General features: G+C 43.5%; 1 protein-coding gene across 1 annotated transcript in view; it reads left to right on the top strand.

Annotated features, from left to right (window-relative positions):
• The window catches only part of ALKBH3 (alkB homolog 3, alpha-ketoglutarate dependent dioxygenase), a 69,118-nt gene extending 61,878 nt beyond the window's left edge, over positions 1 to 7,240 (top strand). Inside the window, exon 9 of the mRNA XM_033411081.2 lies at positions 7,190 to 7,240. Coding sequence (XP_033266972.1) covers positions 7,190 to 7,225 — 36 coding nt within the window. The 3' untranslated portion in view covers positions 7,226 to 7,240. The remainder of the gene's footprint in view (positions 1 to 7,189) is intronic.
• Positions 7,241 to 14,243: the final 7,003 nt, after the last annotated feature.

The raw sequence follows: 14,243 nt of genomic DNA, 5'->3' as shown, positions 1-14,243 counted from the left end.
CCTCTGTGCACCAGCGACTTCTGAACGTTTCCTTTCCTCCCTTTTCCCCATGGGAGTCTGTGCTGTGGTTTTCCTATCCCTGTCCACCACCGTATTTGGGTTGGGGAGGGGGATGTGGCCGGGGTGGGGGAGGGCAGATGAATTGTCTTGCAGTTTATGTCACTGAAGTGGGAGGAGCCGTGTGGGGCTCAGGGGGGGATTTCCTTTCCCCCAGATATCCTGCACTTTGATCGGGAAGCATAACCAGATGGAGTTTGGGATCCACGTCCTTGGAGAGGATGTGAGTGTGTTCTGTTGTGGGAAGGAGGGTCACAGGGATATCTGGTAGCCAGCTGAGCAGTGGGTACTGCCAGTAGCCCAGTGAAGTCCGTTTTCAGCATCTTCCCCGGCACAGGGCCAGGCTGCCGTCTGCCTCCTTTGCGGCGAGCAGGGCTGCGTGCTAAGTGCTCCGGAAAGAGCAAGCGAGCGGTGCGTGTCGCCATGTCACGCTGGGCCTGGGCCTTAAGACCGCGGGCGTGTGGTTCTTGTTCTTCCCCAAGGACCAATGTGGGCATTCCTGTGGCCTGCATTTGACCAAGCATGAGGGCGGTGCTGGGGACCTCAGGACATGCAGCTGCCTGTGGAGGTGGAATGTCGACTCAAGATGGGCCATTTGCTGAGAGAGAAATGAGCCCCCGTCTTCCTTAAACCTCTGCCTTCCTGCTGGGTCTCTTTGTATTCAGCCAACTAATACAGAGGCCTTTCCCTCAGTCCACAGCAGAGTGGGGCAGAGGGGCCCTCCAGGAAAATGTCCCATCCTCCGGACCGGAGTGTGGACATCAGACTCTCACCCCAGATGTACTCCAGCGGTGGGGTGGGGAAGATATAAGCGGCTCAGGACCTGGACTCGCGAGACACTCGCCCCAGCTCTGCTCCTTGTCCTGTGGCCTTGAGCAAGTCCCTTCCCCTCTTTCCCTGAGAGCCCTCCCAGCTTTAATTGCTGAAGCTTATAGAAGACCCCAAGCACCTTGGAGCACCTAGAGCCTTAGAATCCTGGCCCTGGGGGACGTGTGGGCAGGCAGTGTGCTCAGGGACCAGACCTGCAACGTCAGCCTGTACAGATGGGGAGATGGGGGCACAGAGGGACAAGGTAGAGTCTTCTCTGAGACGACAGCACCTCCACCCCACTCCTCTCTCCCAACCTTGGGGAGAGTCCCAGAAACTCTAGGCTGGGCTGTTCTGTGCTGAATAATTCATGCCAAACCCAAAATAACAGCCTGAGAGCCAACCCGCCGCAAGCTGGGACCCCAGCCAATGCGCCGTTGCCCCACGGCCCTGATCCTGCCCTCGCCAGGAGCTGCTCTGGACCAGTTGGTTGGCCTTTAGGAAACCTCTGACCTTCCCTCTGATCTTGTGTGGAGGAGTCTGACAAAGCTACCCCTGCCCCTGTTGTCCTAGATGTGTAAGATATTCCAGGAAAGGCCAGCCCACGTGAGCCTATTACTCCCAGATCCATGCCTCATAAACCCCATTTTATTGGCTGTTATATGTGCTCTGAGGTTTACTGGTTAGCTGTTCTTTGGTCTGCTGTAGAATGTAATCCCGTAGAAAGCTTCTGGGTACGCTGAATCTGTTTTGGACCATCAATGAGTAGCCCAAGTGTGGGACTGAGCCCAGTGGGGGGCATGGTCCTTGGCCCTAAAGAAGCCTGATGGGGACACACACATGCACACACACACACGGATATATTCATAAAACAGTTCAGGATGGGGAGGAAGCTCTCAACTTGAGTTGGGGTGGAGGCGGGGGTTTAAATCTTGACTCTGGCCCTGAGTCACCTAGGTTGTATTTGGCTTCAAAAGTATAGCACAGAGTGGCCATGGCTCAGACCACAAAGGCAATAGTTACTGCTCAAAGAAAAGACAGCTGAAGGAGGGTTGAGTGGCTCAGTGATGCCATCAAAGACCCAGATTCAAAGAGAATCTTATGGGTAGGAAATACAACCAGACCCCGCTTAGTGAAAGCTGGGTCTGAGGATCAGAAAGCCACCAGGGGCTATGCCGCTCTCTCCATTTCCAGGAAAGTAAATAAATAAATAAAGCCAGGTGTCAGGGACTGGGCACTAAAGATGAGTAAGGCTTAGGGGGAAAAATAAAGGACCCAGATTCTGACCATGTTCTCTGCCATCTTTGACAATGTCTTTTCCCCTCATGGTTACAAGACGGCTGCCACAGTACCAGCATCACATCAGCCTCCCAGCATGAAGGATGGTGCTGGCAAACAAAGAGCCTTCACCTGGTAGCTCTCTTTTATCCTCTTACAGCATCATCTCAAAATCCAGAAATCTTCTCATCTAAATTATATCCAAGTTCAATGAGGCTCATCAGGTACAGTTCCTCAGGTACAGCTCCCTACCTATGGTTCCTCTTGATCTGAAGACCTGTAGACTATAGGGACAAATTATCTGTCCCTCACACATCCAACATACAGTGGTAGAACAAGCATAGGATAGCTTATATAGACCCTTCTTTTCAAAAAGAAGGAAAATAGAAGGTACACAGAAGGCACTGGTCCATAGCTATTCTGAAATATAGCTTCTCCTAACAGTCTTTAAGTTTTTACTAACAATGTCCTTAAGATCCTTCCAGCTTCTGTCTACTACCTGGCCCCGAAGCTACTCCAAATTGTTTAGGTTTTTGTTCCAGTTACCAAAATCTGTATTACCATAGAACTAATTACCCCAAAACTTGGTGGTGTAAAACAACAATAATTATTTAATATCTCTCATGAGTTCTCTGGTCAGTGTTTGCGAGCACCTTGGCTGGGTGGTTCTGACTTGGAGTCACTTATGAGGCTGCTGTCTGACGTTAGCTGGGGCTGTAACCATATGAGGGCTTGACTAGGCTTGGAGAGTCCAAGGTGGCACACTCACACGGCTGGTAAACTGGCACTGTCATTGGCTGGAAGCCTCAGCTCCTCTCCATGTGGTCTTTTCTAGAGGGCAGCTTCAGTGTCCTCCTGACATGGTGGCTGGCTTTCCCCAGAGTGGGTGATCAGCCTGATTCAGTGGGAGAAGATTACACAAGGGTGTGAATCCCAGCAAAAAAGGATTACCGGGAACCATCTGGGAGCCTGGCTACCACACAATACCTCTGTTAAGAATGGAATAGTATGCAATAGCAAAAAATAAAGAAGTTATGTGCTGATATGGAAAAGTCCTTAAGATCCATTTGAATGTAAGAGAAGCACGGTGAAGAACAGTGCATCTGTTAGGGAGAAGTTTGTATATGCATAGAGTATCTTTGGAAGGATGCTTTCTGGGGTTGGATGAAATGCTGCTCAGTCAGCCTTCTTGCAAAGATAGGGAAGTGGAGGCACCAGTTGGCTAATGGACTGTCTAAGCAAACAGTCTTCAGGTAATTGAAAACCAGCACAGACTTGGCTCAGTAGCGTGGGTAAAATGATCCCACATCCTTGATGAGGCCAGGGGACAAAGACTCAGTTGCAGGTACTACAGGGGAGCCCTGGTTTCTCTCAGCTGGATCTGCTGTATGTTTCTCCTCACCTGGGAAGAGAGAACCAAAGACTTGGAGACAGGGGTGTAGGGCCTTTCTGTGTATTTCATATTATGCAGATGATATGCAAATTACATACATGCCTCCACTCCTCTTCTTAGCGGAACCAAAAGCTTTGGAAGACTGTCAGCCAAGATGGAGCAACAGCACTGAATTTACCTTCCTTCCTGGAATAGCCCCAAAAGTCAGACAATACGTATATGAAACAACAATTTTCAAGTCACCGGGCATCAGGCAGTGAAGGACACTGATTCTTGAGATAGGAAATAAATCATGTGAGCCTTGCGTTGCTCTGGATTTCTGTCTTGAGAGACTTTCAAGACTGTGGCTCAGGAAGGGGGGTTCAGATGGAGCCTGGCACACTCCCTGAATTGAGAAGCTGAGAGCCTGGGCAGACCACGGCGTCTAGAGTTGGCAGGGCAGTGTGCCCGAGAGGAGAGAGCTGCAGAAAGAACGAATTCCAGACATCTGCAGAGGGTCTCCCTCCAGGATTCAACAGATCAGTGAATGCGTGCGAGGCTGCGGAAAGAAACAACCAGAAAGGATTAGAGGAAACCCTACCTGATGCTCACACAGGACTGAGAATAACACCTGTTCTCATCAGCCAGACTGGAAAACCTTATAATTCACCGGGCATTGGGAAGAGTACTCAGAAGGGGCTTGCCTCAGTAGCGGGGGTAATCCACGCTAGACTCAACATGGCTCTGGTCCTGTGTAACAAATCCTAGAAGAAACACCCGAAAGGATACTTTAAAGCAAACATCCAACGATCTCTATTTTATTGAACGCTTTTATAAAGAGTGGAGGTGAATGTTAAATGTCTTTTTGGCATCTATGGAGATGACCATGATTTTTTTTCCTCCCTAGATCAATTACTAAAATAAATTATACTGATAGATTCGCTAAAGTGTACTTGAAGTCCAGGAGAATATTCCTATGTCAGCATGGTGTACTGCTCTTTTAATATGCAGCTAGATTCTGTTAGATATTTTATTTAGGTATTTTGAGTTGTTTTTCGCAAATGATATTGGGCTGTGAATTTTTCTTTTTTTGGTGCTACCTGAAAATGATAACCCTCAACATTTTTCTCTATTTCCTTGATAGAAATGATCTGTTTAAATGTTTTTATTTCTTTTGGATCAGTTTTGACACATTATTTTTACTGAGGAAATTATCCATTTCATCCATATTTTCAAGTTCATTCGCATAACGTGAACCAATTAATCTCACGTGAGCCTCCTAATCTCTTCCATTTCTGTGGAATTCCCCCTATCATTTTAGATTGTGTATAGTTTTCATTCCTCTGCCTTTTTTTTTTTTTTTTTTTTTTTTTACGGTGTGCGGGCCTCTCACTGTTGTGGCCTCTCCCGTTGCGGAGCACAGGCTCCGGACGCGCAGGCTCAGCGGCCATGGCTCACTGGCCCAGCCGCTCCGCGGCATGTGGGATCTTCCCAGACCGGGGCACGAACCCTTGTCCCCTGCATTGGCAGGCGGACTCCCAACCACTGCACCACCAGGGAAGCCCCCCTCTGCCTTTTGCTATTGGATTTTTTTCAAAGAACCAGCTTTTGAGTTTATATATTAGTTACATACTATTTTCTATTTTATAACTTTTATTAATGTCTGCTTTTATCTCTTATAGTTCTTCCTTTCCTTAGTTTTCAGTTTATTGTCTAACTTTCTGAATTGGAAGCTAACTTTACTTCTTACCACTCTTTTCAAAAAAAATGGATATAGATATTTAAGGCTATGAACTTTCCTCCAACTACTTCTGTAACTATATTTCATTTTCACTCTTTTATGGTAATACTGAAGTTTCAGATTGCATTTCCTTTTGACCTGAGTTGTTTAAATACCAGTTTAAAATTTTTCCAAGCAGAAGAATATGTATTTTTTCAGATTTAGTTATTAATTTCTTTTTCTTTAGTTTCAGTGTGGCCAGATAATGTTTTCCATACTATTTCTCTTTTTGGGAAGTTGTTGAGATTTTCTCTATGACCTTATTATGAAAGCTCCATGGTCACATGAAAACACAGTGTGTTTACAATTTTCATATGTCAGATTTTCCCAATAAATTATAATGTTAGTATGTTCTGTGTCTGTGATACAGACTAATAGGTATTCACTGTAATCTGTTTTCCTATTCTACCTGGGGACAGGATTAGACTACATTTACTAGACCTTCTTATAGATAGGTATGCCCATGAGACTAAGTTCTGTCCAGCAGAATGTAGGTAGACACTTGTGTGCCATTTCTACACCTAGGTCTAATGACTGTATATATGCTTCTCCCACATTTTCTGCCTTCTACTTGCCAGCTGAAACCTATATATGGTGGTGGCGCAGCTTCTACCATGCTGATGAAGACACAGCCCTAGAGATGGTGGACTAGACATTTGGAAGGAACCTCAGCCTGGCATGCTTACCTCCTTCTACTACATGAGAAAGAAATTTAGTTCTTTAAGTCACCATTTCTTTTCTCTCTCTCTCTCTCTCTCTCTCTCTCTCTCTCTCTCTCTCTCTCTCTCTCACACACACACACACACACACACACAGAGTCAACAACCCTTACCCTAACAAATATCAAAATTGGCACCAAGAGTAGGGTCCTGCCATAACTGAAACCTAGTGGGCAGGGAGCAGGTGGCAGGAACACAGATACTGTAGTTTTGTATGCTGGAAATCTGGGGACTCTTGGCCAAATAATAGGTGAAATTGTTTCCTGCGATGGTCTGAAAGGCAGATTTTGTACTTTCCAAGGCTGTAACTCAAGGAGAAGTCGGGAAGAGCTAGATGGTTAGTGAATATTGGCTGCTCCTTGTTACTTTTACCAAGATATTCAAAGAAAAGAGATGACATCCACACACATTGGACCGATTTCAAGCAAAGATGAAAGGGAATAATGTCTTAAAATGTCGGGGCCTCACAGGGTTGAAAAAGCCGTCTGCTTCTGTCACCTAAGCAATAGGAGATCTGACAGTTATGGCTCAGAGCCTTTCTCAAAGATTATCTGTTAAGCAAAACATTCATTCAAGGCATCCAGCCCCAAGGCAAGGATCAGACTAAGGGCGTTGCTTCTCAGTAAGGATCAAACTAAGGGCCTTGCTTCTCAGTAAGGATCAGAATAAGGGCGTTGCTTCTCCGTAAGCCTCTTATTTCAGTAGAACTCCAAATAGCTGCCTTTAATGTGAGGAAAGAGGTGTGGCTAGAGGTAAGAAGCAAAGGAATGAAGTAGACTTGAGAATCACCTGAGCATCAAGTGTGGTTACTGGCTTATGGTGTGACTGGAAGCAGATAGACTTTGATCTCTAATACATCTTCCAGGGCATTGTTTTTCCCAAAGAAACCATAAAAACCCATAGTTGTTTAGGCCCTAAAACAGCCCCCAAGGCAGATGTATTTTCTGACACCCACTTCAGAAGAGGGCAGAAGAGAAGGAAGAATGTTCCAGAGGGCAAAACCAGAGCAGACAGAACATCCATTGCCAGGGCAGGGGTCCTGACGATTCCTGCCCTGGGATTACCGTGTATTTGTCCATGCTCTGTCTTCTGAATGGGGGTGTTTATTGTGGTCTCACTTTCTCTGTTTCATTACTCTCTCTTGGTCAGATAGGTGGAAAAAGAATTGTCTTTTAGCTTACAGGCCTTCGGACCACAAGGAACCACATCTGAACCTGGCGGAGAGGTCTGTGTATCACTGAGAGATCACCAGTACGGTAACTGGATGGACTTTTTGGTGTGTCCCCCATGGAAGAGGATTGAGTGTGTCCTACTCATGGGGGAGTGAGCACCCTGGGGAACGGGCTTTGGCACAGATTGGTAGTGATCCCCAGAGGTCTGTTCTATCCATTTTCCGAGGCGTGAAGCTGGGCCACTGCCAGCTCACCTCACTCTTTGGATTTAGGTTTATACAGTGACAAGTTTCCTCTAATAAAATGTGAGTGCAGGTAGTATTTGCCACTTACAGACCCAGGCCTGAGATTATGGGCTCCACAATCTCTCCTCGCTTCTGCCAGGAGCAACGTGAATATGGTGGATTCTACCAAGCAGATGTTGCTGCAGTCTTAGGGGATGGTGGAACCACAACTTGGAAGGGATTTGGGTCCCTGAACTATTGAGTGAGCAGAGCTGTCTACCGTCCTGGACTGTTACAGGAGAGAAAAATGAAGTTGTTTCTTCTGTAGGTCTCTTGTGTTCAGCAGAGCTGCCTTACGTGATACACTATCCTTGCTTTTCTGCCCCTGAGACCCGCCATGAGAGATGAATTCCCGTCTCCTACTTCTCATGTGCTCTGATTTTCCTTGCGCTGCAGTAATTGGTCCTGGTGAATGTAGCTGCTGGGTTATCTGCTGCACAGACATTCATAATAGTTATATCTGCATTTGAGTGGTGCCCTGATAGATAACACAATTCCTTTCCATTTTGTTTAGTGCTTTGGCCTGAATTGCACTTTGTTTGATAATGAAATAATGACTTCTGCTAACCATCATTATTATTATTTATTTGACTAGAATGCCTCTGTTTGTCTTTTAGTTTCAACCTCTTTGTATTAGGTATGTCTCTTGCATACAGTGAAGAGTTGGTTTTTATTTTACTTTGAGATTTCATCTAAATATATATATATATATATATATATATATTTTAAAAATTAGTTAAATACAGACCTATAACAAGTAAAGAGATTGAATCAGTAAATCAAAAACCTCCCAACAAAGAAAATGTTTAGGCCAGGATCTGGCTTCATTGGTGAATTCTATCAAACATTTAAAGAGGAATTAACACCAATATTTCTCAAGGTCTTCAAAAATTAGAATAGGAGGGAACACTACTTAACTTATTCAGTGAGGTCAGTATTATCCTGATACGAAAGCCAGACAAAGACACCACAAGAAAAACTACAGACCAGTATCTCTTATGAATATAGATACAAAAATCCTCAACAAAATGCTAGCAAACTGAATCCAATTTAGCCTATTAAAAGGATTTACACCATGACCAAATGAGATTTATCCCAGGAATGCAAAGGTGGTTCCACAAATCCAACATCTTTTCATGATAGAAACACTCAGCAACTAGGAATAAAAGGGAACTTCCTCAACGTGGGAAAGGACATTTATGAAAAGCCCACAGCTCACATCATACCAGATGGTGAAAGACCGGAAGCTTTCCCTGAGATCAGGAACAAGATAAGGATGCCCGCTTCTGTCCTGCTAGTCAACATTGCACTGGGAGTTCTAGCCAGAGCAATTAAAAATCTTATTTAGGAAGGCTTCTTCTTCCTTTTTTCTAGTGTTTACCTTCATAATTATAGCATTCTATAGAACAGTTAGTTCCCTACTTGATTAGACAGTATCTGTTAGTGTCCCAGAATGAGCAATAAAAAATCAGTACATTTCCCCACCTCCCCATCTCTTCCCTCAACGCAATGCAAAATGATCTCTATACATGTTTATCTTTGTATTCTTAAGTATGCTATATTAAATATATTAAACATATTGCTATTATTTAATTTCTCTACTTGCGATGATCTTCCTTATCTCCTAGCTCTTACAGACAGGGCCATCAGAGAACATACTCTATTCTCATCTTCTTTCACTCCCCCCACCCCATTTTTTACTAGATATGTCATTTCTACATTGTCATAGCATATACAAATTTACACTCAGATGTCCACATTTCTTTTTGCCTCCACTCTACATTTAAGTGCATTCAGTGCTTTCTCCTGGTCGTCCTTTTGCTGTGGCTTCCCTAGTCACCACTTGGTGGTTTGCAATTTGTCCTCTGGTAGTTTTCTCAAGAAGAGTTCATGGGAACAGTACTCCCTGAGTTCTTGCATGTCTAAAAAATGTTTGGAGCTTTTATACTTGAGGAACATCTTGACAGCATATAAAATCCTTGGCTTACACGTTTTTCCTTAAATATTCCATGAGTATTGTGCCACTGTTTGGGCACTGAAAATTGCTGGGGCTAGCCTGATTTTATCCTTTAATGAGTGATGTGATTTGTTTTGTGGGGCCTGTCTGCTCAAAGGATATTTTTGTTATCCTTAAAGCCCAGTAATTTTGTTAAGGGAGTCTTGGAGTTTTCTGTTCTAGGTCAACTTTCTCTGGCACACATAGTACCTTTTACGTAATTGAAATCTTTTATTTCAAGAAAGTTTCCGTTAATTCTATTTTTTAAGTATTTTTTGTGTTTCATTGTTTTGTTTTTCTTGTCCAGAGACTCCAATTATGTGTATGTTGGCTCTCTTTTGTCTTTTTTTCTATATTTATCATTTTCTCTCTAATTAAAAACAAAACACTTTGTACCTTTTGCCTCCTTCTATTCACTTTCCTTATTTATACCCTCCTTCTTATTTATACCTCCTTCTGATTGCTTCCTCATTTCTGAAATTTCTGAATTTGTGAAATTCTGCCCTCAGTTCTTCCAGCTCTTGTTTCACCTCCTCCCATTGCCTTGCCATCTCTTCACTGAGTTGTTAGATGTCTGCTTTGTGTTCTTCCTTCACAGAGGCAATTATTTTATTAAGATTTGTTAATTCATGAAACAACGTTTGGTCATATTTTTCATCTATTCCATGGTAACTTTTTTTTTTCTAGCCAGTGTTCTTTATTGGTAGGTTTAATGACCTTTCCCATCCTTTTGTGAAGTATCTTTGTATTGCTTCTGTGCTAACTCAGTGTTAAAAATTACATCTCTTGGAATGAGTTGGATTCCTATGCCCCAGCTATTGTAGAAGTTTCTTTCAGGCAGTGTAATTTTGCTGGCTTTTCCTGAGATTTGCTGTCACTGGGCTACTGTGCTATTTTCTCTGTGCATTAGTTGCCTAACTCCACCTTCCACCACCCACAATGAGGCTTCTCTATCTCTACGCTGTGCTTCTCAGCTCTGTATGTAGCTTGTGTTGAATACAAGGGATCTAAGTTTATTATTTTAGACCAGTGGTTCTCAACCAGGGACAATTTTACCCCTCAGGGGGTATTTAGCAATGTCTGGAGACATTTTTGGTTGCCAAAATTTGGAGCGGGCATTGATGCTGCTGGCATCTAGTGGGTAGAACCCAGAGATGCTGCTAAACATCTTACAATGCATCAGCCTGTACAACAAAGAATTATGTACCCAAAATGGCAATAGTGCTGAAGTTGAGAAACTTTTCTTTAAAATGAACCCTCAACTAAAGGTGAAGTATTTTTTGCTGGAGTTGTTTGAAATTGGCCACTCCTGGGCTGGCTTGCTATTCTGCTCTCCCACAGCCTCCACCAAGCAATTTCTGTTTCACTTCATCTTCATAGCTTTTGTGTGAAATCTTTGCTTTTGCTAGTCTCTATGTATTTTTGAGGGATTGGTTAATATAATAGAGTCTGCATTATTTTTTCTGTTTACCCTTTTTGCTTTTGAACATCCAGGAAAAGAAGAGGGAATTTGCTTCTTCCTGCTTCTCCATTCACACCAAAATCTCTGGGTGGACACTTTAAAACTTCAACTTGTGATGTTTCAGTTTAATGTGAATTCAGTCTTCAAAACCACTGAGAGCCCATGTGGGATTATGAAATCTCAGGGAAAATGCTTTTCCCCTCAACTCAGTGCTAAGATTTCTTTCTAGGTTTTAGTGGGGATGGTGAGTGGTGGCTTCTGCCTTTAGTTTCTCCTTAACCTAGTGGAGAGGCCACTGGAGATCCAGCTTTGTGCAGGGCTGGGTCTTATGTTAGTGTCCCACCTTGGGTGGGTTCTGGGATTTCACTCTTCTGCTTCTCATCTCTATCAATCAACCCATGAGAACCAAAGCCAAGGTTCATATGACTTGGCAAATGCTCTCAAGGTGAAAGGCAGCCTCCTTCCCTGCCCAGCTCTCTGGGTTCCTGATTTCACCTATTTTTTTGGCTTCCGAGTGTTCCATACTTTCTTGTGAGATCGCTGATTAATTTTTAAAAAATTCTTATTTTAACCAGCTTTTAAAATTGCTTTCAGCATAAAAGTCAGTTAACAGATCTATCCCACTATAGTGCCCCAAACAGAATTTCTCTCCTTACCTCTCTAAACCTCTATTTCTTCATCTCTATGGGATGAGGGAATAGTAACAGAGGTTATCTCTAAACTTTCTGTGAGGATTAGTCAGGTTAGTATATGTAAACCACCCAGAACAGTGATTGGCAGATAGGAGGTGCCTGGCCAATATTAGTTTTTCCCCTTCCCTACTTCCCAGTCCCTTCCAGTCCCTCATTCCCCTCACCCTGTGGTGGGAGAGAGCCCAGGGGCAGTGAATCTCCTGTCCCCAGCAAGCCCTGCTGGCCCACAGATCCTGCCAGGACCCCACCTCCTGCCCACGCCTCAGCTTCCCGGCACCAGTCCTCAGGGACCAGCTCCTCAGCCTTACAGAGCTTTCACTGTTTCCTCTTGTTGTTTCCTCCTGCCCTGGAGAAGGGCCAGAAATAATGTTTCTCGCTGTCGGCACCCTTTCCTGCCAGCCGGAAACAACTCTGTCTGCACAGAGGCACAGCTCCCTGGGTCGGTTTGGCAGTTCTAAGATCTGGCCTTCGATCTCTCTCCTCTCCCTCCGCACAACCCCCCCCCACCCTGAAACAAGCATGGGGGGAGTTTTTCTTGATTTTTTTTTGATAACTTTTAATTTTAAAATAATTTCAGGTTTAGGAAAAAGAGGTGCAAAAATAGTACAAAGAACTTCTGTATATCCTTAACCCTGATTCCCCAAATATTCACATTTTACCTTATTTGCTTTATCATTTTATCTACTGATTTACCTATATAACCATATATATATATTTTACACACATACATCAGTATTATTATTATTGTTTTCTGGACCATCTGAGAGATAGTTGCATATATGAAGCTCCTTTACCCCTTAGTACCCCTTCATGTGTATTCCTAAAAACAAGGACATTGTCTTTCATATCCACAGTGCAGTTACTGAAATCAGGAAATTAATATAACTATAATACTATGATGTAACCCATAGACATTCACATTTTTCCAGTTGTCCCAGTAATGTCCTTCATGGCCAAAAAAATTTTTTTTCTTGTTCAAGAGCCTATCCAGGATCGCATGTTGCAATTAGCTGTCAGGTTTCTTATCTGGAACCTTTATCTTTTGTGATCTTAACATCTTTGAGGAGTACCAAGCAGTTATTTTGTAGAATGTCCCTAAATTTGAGTTTCTCTGCTGTTTCTTCATGATTAAATTCACGTCATGAATATTTAGGAGAGATACTACAGAAGCAATGTTGCTTCCTTCTCAGTGCATCATATCAGGGGGTACATGATGTGAGTTTGTCCCATCACTGGTGATGTTAACTTTAATCACTTGGTTAAGGTGCTGTCTATCAGGGTTTTTTTGTTATAAAGACATGATTTTCCTCACTGTAATTAACAAGTATTTTGAGAGTATGTAAATATTCCATTCCTCGTCAAACTCTCACCCAGTGGTTTTAGCATCCATTGATAATTCCTGCCTGAGTCAGTTATTGCTATGATATTTGCCAACTCGTTTTTTTCTAAAACGCCATCATTTCTTCTACATTCATTAGTTGGCATTCTTTTTTTGTTTTTTGGCTGCATTGGGTCTTCATTGCTCCGCGTGGACTTTCTCTAGTTGCAGTGAGCGGGGGCTACTCTTGTGACGCACAGGCTTCTCACTGCAGTGGCTTCTCTCATTGCAGAGCATGGGTTCTAGGTGCTCAGGCTTCAGTAGTTGCGGTGTGTGGGCTCAGTAGTTGTGGCTCGCGGGCTCTAGAGCACAGGCTCAGTAGTTATGGCACACGGGCTTAGCTGCTCCATGGAATGTGGGATCTTCCCAGACCAGGGATTGAACCTGTGCCCACTGCACCATCAGGGAAGTCCTAGTTGACATTCTAACATAGCAAATAATTCCACCACCACCCCCATTTATTTATTTATACCAGTATGGACTCATAAATTACTGCTTTATTCAACCCCTTATAATTGTTGCTATCATTATTTATATGGAGGCTCAGATCATCCCAGACTTAGTCAATGGGAGCCCAGTAGTATTTTAACTGTTCTTCCTGTGTCTAGGAGCAGGGCCTGTGTTTGTTTTGCTCACTGCCAATCCTAGCTCCTAGCACAGTACCTAACATATTTTTAAATGAATGCTTGAACTCTTATCTAAAGCGTAATTAGCAGTAACTATTATAGGTTTTTTGCAGGAAGTAAATGAGCTATTACATATAAAGTGCTTAGAACACCAGTTATATTAATAGTAAATATTTACTCCCCACTTACTATGTGCCAGGTACTGTTTTAATACTTTGACATGTATTAATTCACTATACTGATTCTGTGAGGTAAGTAATATTGTTTTCTTAGTTCACAGAAGAGGAAACCGAGAGATAAAGCATCTTGCCCAGAGTCACAGAGGCAACATGCAGTGGATCCAGGATTTAAAAGCAGGTCCATTTGCTCCAGAGCCTGCATTCTGACCATTGCACCATATTGCCCCCTTATCCCTATCATGAGAGTGAGACAGATAAATTAATGAGCATACAGTAGGCAGGGTTTTGATACATTGAGGATGGAAAGAGGGACCAACATGAGGGATGTCACACCGATGGCAGCGTGCAAGATCCAGACCCCCAAATAGCAGCTCTGGGTCACAGCCCTCACCAGTGCTCCTTGACAGTTAGCTCCCTGCCCACTGGTCCATGACTTTGAAC

Source organism: Orcinus orca, chromosome 8, assembly GCF_937001465.1.
Source record: "Orcinus orca chromosome 8, mOrcOrc1.1, whole genome shotgun sequence".
NCBI classification, from domain to species: domain Eukaryota; kingdom Metazoa; phylum Chordata; class Mammalia; order Artiodactyla; family Delphinidae; genus Orcinus; species Orcinus orca.
This window is presented reverse-complemented; position numbering and strand designations above follow the sequence as displayed.